The sequence below is a fragment of the Nanorana parkeri genome, unplaced genomic scaffold, assembly GCF_000935625.1.
Source record: "Nanorana parkeri isolate BGI_ZX_2015 unplaced genomic scaffold, ASM93562v1 scaffold911, whole genome shotgun sequence".
Taxonomy (NCBI): Eukaryota; Metazoa; Chordata; class Amphibia; order Anura; family Dicroglossidae; genus Nanorana; species Nanorana parkeri.
Window position 1 is genome coordinate 500593 of NW_017307179.1, and position 9164 is coordinate 509756.

The 9164-nt window shown below is 50.2% G+C and overlaps 1 protein-coding gene across 2 annotated transcripts in view; it reads right to left on the reverse strand.

Moving 5' to 3' along the window:
- The window catches only part of APH1A (aph-1 homolog A, gamma-secretase subunit), an 8291-nt gene extending 5496 nt beyond the window's left edge, over positions 1–2795 (reverse strand). Inside the window, exons 1-2 of one of the 2 annotated variants that reach the window (XM_018566061.1) lie at positions 2618–2795; positions 38–208 (exon numbers count right to left, since the gene is read on the reverse strand). In XM_018566061.1, coding sequence (XP_018421563.1) covers positions 38–208; positions 2618–2730 — 284 coding nt within the window. In that variant the 5' untranslated portion in view covers positions 2731–2795. The remainder of the gene's footprint in view (positions 1–37; positions 209–2617) is intronic. The other variant, XM_018566062.1, reaches the window with a different exon arrangement.
- Positions 2796–9164: the final 6369 nt, after the last annotated feature.

The window sequence follows — 9164 nt, forward strand, 5'->3', positions numbered from 1 at the left end:
AAGAGAGAGAGAAGGGGGGGGATTAGTGGTAACTCACTTGAGCAGTCTGTAGTAGCCGTATCTGAAGGTCTCCTGGAGGAGGACAGAGATGGCCGCTCCGAATATGAGTAATCCGTACTGCAGGCTGGAGTCATTCTTGTTGCTGACTTGGACTGAGATGAACCAGATCAGAGAGGAGAAGAGGACTGAGACCAACCAGAAGAAGGAGCTGCGGGAGAAGAACAAGGACGGGTCACATCCTGAGCGAGGACTTCCCCGTCACCCCTCTACATGACAGGGGCCCCCATATACACCCAGCACTCATTATGACAGGGCCCCCCATATACACCCAGCACTCCTCATTATGACAGGGCCCCCATATACACCCAGCACCCCTCTATATAACAGGGCCCCCATATACACCCAGCACCCCTCTATATAACAGGGCCCCCATATACACCCAGCACCCCTCTATATAACAGGGCCCCCATATACACCCAGCACCCCTCTATATAACAGGGCCCCCATATACACCCAGCACCCCTCTATATAACAGGGCCCCCATATACACCCAGCACCCCTCTATATAACAGGGCCCCCATATACACCCAGCACCCCTCTATATAACAGGGCCCCCATATACACCCAGCACCCCTCTATATAACAGGGCCCCCATATACACCCAGCACCCCTCTATATAACAGGGCCCCCATATACACCCAGCACCCCTCTATATAACAGGGCCCCCATATACACCCAGCACCCCTCTATATAACAGGGCCCCCATATACACCCAGCACCCCTCTATATAACAGGGCCCCCATATACACCCAGCACCCCTCTATATAACAGGGCCCCCATATACACCCAGCACCCCTCTATATAACAGGGCCCCCATATACACCCAGCACCCCTCTATATAACAGGGCCCCCATATACACCCAGCACCCCTCTATATAACAGGGCCCCCATATACACCCAGCACCCCTCTATATAACAGGGCCCCCATATACACCCAGCACCCCTCTATATAACAGGGCCCCCATATACACCCAGCACCCCTCTATATAACAGGGCCCCCATATACACCCAGCACCCCTCTATATAACAGGGCCCCCATATACACCCAGCACCCCTCTATATAACAGGGCCCCCATATACACCCAGCACCCCTCTATATAACAGGGCCCCCATATACACCCAGCACCCCTCTATATAACAGGGCCCCCATATACACCCAGCACCCCTCTATATAACAGGGCCCCCATATACACCCAGCACCCCTCTATATAACAGGGCCCCCATATACACCCAGCACCCCTCTATATAACAGGGCCCCCATATACACCCAGCACCCCTCTATATAACAGGGCCCCCATATACACCCAGCACCCCTCTATATAACAGGGCCCCCATATACACCCAGCACCCCTCTATATAACAGGGCCCCCATATACACCCAGCACCCCTCTATATAACAGGGCCCCCATATACACCCAGCACCCCTCTATATAACAGGGCCCCCATATACACCCAGCACCCCTCTATATAACAGGGCCCCCATATACACCCAGCACCCCTCTATATAACAGGGCCCCCATATACACCCAGCACCCCTCTATATAACAGGGCCCCCATATACACCCAGCACCCCTCTATATAACAGGGCCCCCATATACACCCAGCACCCCTCTATATAACAGGGCCCCCATATACACCCAGCACCCCTCTATATAACAGGGCCCCCATATACACCCAGCACCCCTCTATATAACAGGGCCCCCATATACACCCAGCACCCCTCTATATAACAGGGCCCCCATATACACCCAGCACCCCTCTATATAACAGGGCCCCCATATACACCCAGCACCCCTCTATATAACAGGGCCCCCATATACACCCAGCACCCCTCTATATAACAGGGCCCCCATATACACCCAGCACCCCTCTATATAACAGGGCCCCCATATACACCCAGCACCCCTCTATATAACAGGGCCCCCATATACACCCAGCACCCCTCTATATAACAGGGCCCCCATATACACCCAGCACCCCTCTATATAACAGGGCCCCCATATACACCCAGCACCCCTCTATATAACAGGGCCCCCATATACACCCAGCACCCCTCTATATAACAGGGCCCCCATATACACCCAGCACCCCTCTATATAACAGGGCCCCCATATACACCCAGCACCCCTCTATATAACAGGGCCCCCATATACACCCAGCACCCCTCTATATAACAGGGCCCCCATATACACCCAGCACCCCTCTATATAACAGGGCCCCCATATACACCCAGCACCCCTCTATATAACAGGGCCCCCATATACACCCAGCACCCCTCTATATGACAGGGGTCCCCATACAACACCCAGCACCCCTCTATATGACAAGGCCCTCCCCATATACACCCAGCACCCCTCTATACGACAGGCCCCCCCATACATCTTGTACAGTCAGGGGGCCCCCCATACATCCTGTACACAGTCAGTGGGCCCCCCCATACATCCTGTACACAGTCAGGGGGCCCCACCATACATCCTGTACACAGGGGCCCCCCATACTCTATGGATCTATGCGGCCTCCCTCCATACACTATGTACAGCCCCCCGGCAGGCATTACCCGGCCACCAGGATGATGACCCGCAGGGGATCCCGGGCGATGGTGAGGATAAAGAGGGACAGCGCCGGTCCGAAGGCCACAAAGGTGCAGCCGAAAAACACGGCCGCCCCCATTCCCGGAGACTGGCCACTTCCGCCTTCCGCTACGGCGGCCGGGAAGGACACAACTCTGCGTACATGCCGGAGCCCCGCCCCTCGGCGCACAGCTTAAGAAGCCTTATGGTCTTCGCTGGTCCGGCTGTGAGCGCCCCACGGTGGTAAGGGTGAGGAACTGCAAGTCCCAGCGGGTCAGACAGGGCCTGGTGGAGGACTACAAAACCCAGCATATCAGGCAGAGGTTGGAGGGGGACTACAAGACCCAGCATTTTAGGCAGTGGTTGGTGGAGGACTACAAGACCCAGCATGTTAGGCAGGGCCTGTTGGAGGACTACAAGACCCAGCATATCAGGCAGAGGTTGGAGGGGGACTACAAGACCCAGCATTTTAGGCAAAGGCTGGTGGAGGACTACAAGACCCAGCATATCAGGCAGAGGCTGGTGGAGGACTACAATACCCAGTATATCAGGCAGAGGCTGGTGGAGGACTACAAGACCCAGCATGTTAGGCAGAGGCTGGTGGAGGACTACAATACCCAGCATGCCAGGCAGAGGCTGGAGGAGGACTACAATACCCAGGACTGTGATGCATTGGACCCCACACAGCCCAACTGAGACCCCGCACAGCCCACCTGAGACCTTGCACAGCCCACCTGAGACCCCACACAGCCCACCTGAAACCCTGCACAGCCCAGCCGAGACCCCGCACAGCCTCCTGGAAGCCCACACAGCCTCCTGAGACCCTGCACAGCCCACCTGAGACCCCACACAGCCCACCTGAGACCCTGCACAGCCCAGCCGAGACCCCGCACAGCCCACCTGAGACCCCGCACAGCCCACCTGAGACCCTGCAAAACCCACTTGAGACCCTGGAGACATCAGGCCACCACCCTGGAGCAACACAGAGTATGTAGCTTTATATTATTCTGCATTGCTGTATAATGTATTGCTGGGATTTGTAGTCCTCTATAGCTGGTGGTGGTATTCTGCATTGCTAATAGCGCAACCTGCCAGAAGCTGGATACAGCCTCCTGACAGGTTACGCAAAATGTCTAAAACAGGAAGGGGTGGGGCAAATACAGATTAGGGAGGGTGCCCGAGTTTAGCTTTGCTCCTGGGCTGCAAGAGGTCCCCCGTTTTTCATTGGGCCTGTTCGCAATTGTTGCTGCTTTTGAACATCCCAACAGTATCTGAACTCCTGTGCCCCTCAAAGGACGAGAAAGAAAATAAGATCTTTGTACTCCCCATAAAATCCTCTTCTTGGAGTCCATCGAGGGTCCCAGGTCCCAGGTTTGGGTTCATGCTTTCGGTATTGCTTTTCTACCAACTGAGGCAACTGGGTAAAGGAGGGGTCATCCTGGTCTGGTCTACTGTTTTATTGTTTTTCAGGGTCCAATCCTCTAGGTAGCAGTATAACCCAACAGTATCTGATTTCCTGTGCCCCTCAAAGGACGAGAAAGAAAATATGATTTTTGTACTCACCAAAAACACCTTTTCTTGGAGCCCATTGAGGGGCACAGGTCCCAGGTTTGGGTTCATGCTCTTGGTATTGCTTTCTACCAACTGAGCCAAGCTGGTACTGAGACTCCTGTAGGTAGCAGTATAACCCAACAGTATCTGAATTCATGTGCCCCTCAAGAAAAGGACTTTATGGTGAGTACAAAAATCCTATTTCTTGAGTGTATGGAAACCCTTTGCATCAGTCTCAGCCTAGAGGTGATCTCAAATACTTGGATTACATACAAACTCCATGCAGACATTTGCATGCTTGCCTTAACAGATGAGACAAAATGTTTCTGATGCAACTTATATGTGTTATGTTTTGTCCTCCTGTAACTTATATTACATAAATGGCAAAATCTTACTGATCACTACATACAAGACTTTATTTTCAGCTTTCACTGATCCATCGCTGCAAGCAAACAGTGCGGCATCAGGGTGACATAGACACAAGATGGCGCTCTTGTATCACAAACCCTATTCTTCATGTCTGGTTATCGTTCTGTTATATATGGCCAAAAGTAAATGGGCACACCTTCTATAGAACGTAATCCCGGGGTCTCCAGTGAAGGTTCTGTTCCTTCAACATCATAAGGAGACATTGTAGACCATTGTGCTCTTCCAGCCTTGTGGTAAGAGTTTGGTGGAGGGTGTGGAGGAACTTGAGGGGTCTACACCAAGGCCTGACTTCAACCCTATTAAGATGGTGAAAGCCTTTTTCTGTCCCACCATGACTGTCCCTTGTGCACAAGGCCAACTCCATAAAGACATGGTGTGACCAGCTTGGTGAAGGAACCCGAGTGTCCTGCACAGAGCCCCGACCTCAACCTACTGAGCACCTTTGGGATGAATTTGAACCCTGATTGTGATCCTGAGTCTTTTCATCCAACATCAGTACCTGACCTCACAAATGGGACACCCTTCAAAATCTTTTGGTAACAGTTTGGTGAAGACCCTTTTCTGTCCCACCTTGGCTGTCCCTGTGTAAAAAGTCAGCTCCATAAAGACATGGTGTGACCAGTTTGGTGTGGAGGAAGTTGAAAGTCCTGACCTCAACCCTACTCAACACTTTGGGATGTGATGGAACCAAACTTTGAGCTCGGTCTTCTCGCAGAGGATGGTTTGATGAGTTTGGTATGGAGGAGCTTGATTGGCCTACATGAACACCTTTGGGATGAATTGGAATCAGACTGTGAGCCAGGCCCTCTTGTCCAACATGGTTTGACCAGATTGGTGTGGAGGAACTCGAGTGTCCTGCACAGAGTTCTGACCTCTACCCTACTGACCACCTTTGGGATGAAGTGGAACACCGATTGTGAGCCAGGTCTTCTCATACAACATCAGTACCCGACCTCACCACAAATTCCTATAAACACCCTTCAAAATCAAAATCTTTTGGAAAGCCTGAACAAAGGCCTGATCTCAACCCTACTCAACATATTTGGATGAATTGGAACCAGACTTTGAGCTCAGTCTTCTCGCCCAGCATGGTTTGACCAGTTTGGTGTGGAGGAATTTGAGTTCTGAATTGTAGGATGTCGTTTACACACGGTCATGTCAAGCACCACTGCTCACCTTTTACGTATGTACAATATTTATATCCCTTCTTTCTGGATTGTTAGCTCTTTGATCAGGGATCTCATTCCATGCTCTCTTGTGTTTGTGTGTGTTTTCATTTCATTGTTACAGCCTCTCTGCTTCTTTGTACAGCTTTGCCGTAGATGTTTGTGATATTGAGGAACACAGAAATGTAGCAATAATTGAACATTTGGTTATATGCTGAATCCTAAAGGAGGTTTGGCCAGTCCCTCCTGTAGCCAGCAGTGTAACCCAACTGTCCATCATTTGTCTTCATCCTGTGTGCCTCAGTGAATGAAAAAGAGAACAGGATTTTTGTATCTCAACAGAACATTCTTCTCTTGGAGTTCATTGAAGGACACAGCATGAAGATTAATTAGAGACAACTGGGTTATATAACTGCCTACAGGGGCTCGCCAAACCTCCTGTAGGCAGCACCATATAACCATATGTCCATATGTCTAATTATTTCTACATTCCTGTGTCCCTCAATGCCTGATAAATAAATAAATAAATGTCCTGCATTGTTTGCCGTGGTGAGCGTAATGGTTTGTAGGCCATGGCCTAGGGCACCTCTGCTGCTAGGGGCGGCGCTCCTCATTTTGTGACTCTGTTGTAATGTAAGGTACCACCCACCTCTGGCGCCTGGTCCCGTTTTCCAGGTCCTGCCTGGAAAACGTGCAGTAGTGCGCAGGCGCGCGCGACGGACTTACGCACGTCAGGCGCACAGGAATTGCCACTTCTCCTGCTAATGGATTGGCCTATATAAACACACCTGCCATCTCCTTATTGCTGCATGATCTTCAGCTAGTCTCCTGTGTATCCCTGTCTCTGCCTTGCTGACTTGCTTCCTGTGTTTGACCCGAATTGTCTCTGACAATTCCTGACCTCTGGCCTGTTTATTGGACTCCCTTCTGCCTCCTGTTTGGTACCTCGCTGCTCAGCTGGCTTTGATTCCATGGCTTCCATTGGACCTCGCTTCTGTCTTCTGCTCTGGTACCCTGCTGCCCGTCCGGCTCTGCTTGACCTGGACTTTCTACTCTGCACGGTGTCTACATCATCCCTGGCACTCGTGCTGCTCGTTGTCACTCCTCTGTTCCCATCTTCAGGGTTGAGGGACACGAGCTGCAAGGGAAGCCTCCTCAACCATCAGCCTCCACTCAGGTACGTGACATCTGTGCTACCGCCTCCTCTATCGTTACCCCACCAGCCATCAGAGGGGCAGCTCCTGGAGAAGCAAAACCCTGCCTCCACCAAGGTGGCTTACGGAACGCAGAACAAAGCTTACACCGTTGGGTCTGAAAAGCCCCACCACCAGCAGACTTTGTGGCAGATTTACCCAATGCTTAGCTAAGGTCTATTACATTTCAGTTGGGTTATGTACAATACTCTTACTCCACATTGGGGATGTTTGTTGCATTGAGTGTTGTCTATTACCGCCAGCCCAGTGTGTGTTGAGGCAATGCCCTTTTCTAGCAGTAAAGAGAGCACCCAACCCTATTCATTACTATTGGATAAGTCAACTGCTGACCTTGTTACTTGTAAACCTGTTTTCAGGTCCTATTTCTGCTATAATGAAGCCCAATGAGGTTGTGTCGTGTATGGTTTAGTCCAGTTACATGGTGGGTTATCAGTGGAGAGCCCAACATTTCCAGGAGCCCCTGTAGTGTATAGGTGTATTGCTATAGCTGTAGGTTACCCCCACCATACCGATGACAGGTCCTTTGCCCTCTGCTTTCCTTTTTGGTCACCGCTACCACAGCACAGGTCCTCTTTAAGGGACCAAAGGTGCCGCCATTCTTCCATCACCATGAACGCACTCACCGGCCGCCTCCTTTATTCCGTCCGTTGGCCAACTCCGAGATAGACACATTGAACCGTCAACACCATTTCCGGCCTTATAAACACACAACACGCCCAGAATTATTTAATTTTTTTTGACATTATATTTATTCATATTTATATATATAAAAAATTAAATATATATCATATATCGTGTTTAAGACTAAAAAATATAGTACATAATATAAAAAAAAAGGGGAAAAAAAACCCGATGAGGACAGAAGTGAGCATTGTACAAGAAGTGTTTCCATCGTTTCAGAAGGATGAGGAGTGCTGGCAACAAAGTATAATGACCAGAATGTTTGATTGGTAGGCCGGTGGCCGTCGGGGTGGAGATCGGAGTTGTCTGCTGTCATTCAGGCCCACCAACCAATCGGGTTTCAGGGTTTTTTTGGTTTTTTTTAACTCAAAAGCCATTGATGAACAAAGGAGGTCACATGACATTGCATGGGGTGAGAAGGACGAGATCATTCCTAGCACCACAAAGTTGCACTTTTTGTTTGCAGTGTATGTATGTGTATGAAGCTCTGTCTGTGCCTGAGTCACCCCTCCGGGACAGGAAGTGATGATCAGGAAGAAGCAGGAGAAGTGGAGGAACCAAAGGTTCACTGAATGACAGAAACACAAGCAGGGAGATCCTTGCACTGCAGCTCCTCAGGTACAGCTTTTCCTCCGGCAAGGAGAACAGTGAGCAGCGCAGTAGTGACGTCACCAAATCTCACTCCAAACCTGTCGCCAGAACAAGAGGTGAGGGTAAAATTTCCAATGGGGACACCCATTCTGGTGACAAATAAGAGGGCACTTCCCTTGCTTTGTAGAGATTTCCTCTCACTTCCTGTTGCGTCTTTAGGGCAGGAAGTAAAGGGAAATCCTACAAAAAAACTACTGGAGGGGGTTGGGACAAGACCAGTCACCCTGCACAAGGAGAGAGAGCAGCAGTGACCGGTCTTTATTACAGGAGGGGGCGGAGACAAGACCAGTCACCCTGCACTAGGAGATGATGGTAGCAGTGACTGGTCTTTAATACCAGCAAGGTCCACCCACCTACAAAGAAAGCCAGACTATAGACTGAAGGAGAACACAAGCTGGCTCTTAAGATTCCTCCCCCCACATATCAACCCTATTGTACAATCTGATTAGTATTACCGACAACTACATAGGGGTCAATGTATCAACATTTTCAACCAAGATTCACACAGCTTGCACCTAAGCTTAATAAATTTTCTAACTGTTGTGTGATTTGGTGAAAACATTGATAGACAGAACCCATAAGTTGACGATCCATCTGATTGTATACAACACGGCTGTTGGTCGCCATATGCCAGGGGTCGGCAACTTCGGCCCTGTAGGATTTCAATACTGAGGGATGGTGGACTGCCGCGGAAAAAATTAAACTGAAAGCCAAGCAGCGAGGGGACAATGAAGTCCCCCCCCCCTCCTCCCGCCATCTCTTAGAATGTTCCTTCTCAGGCTTCTCAATCTTGAATCGTCTTCAATGTTAAACAGCTAATAATACTAGCGCTTAACGTACCA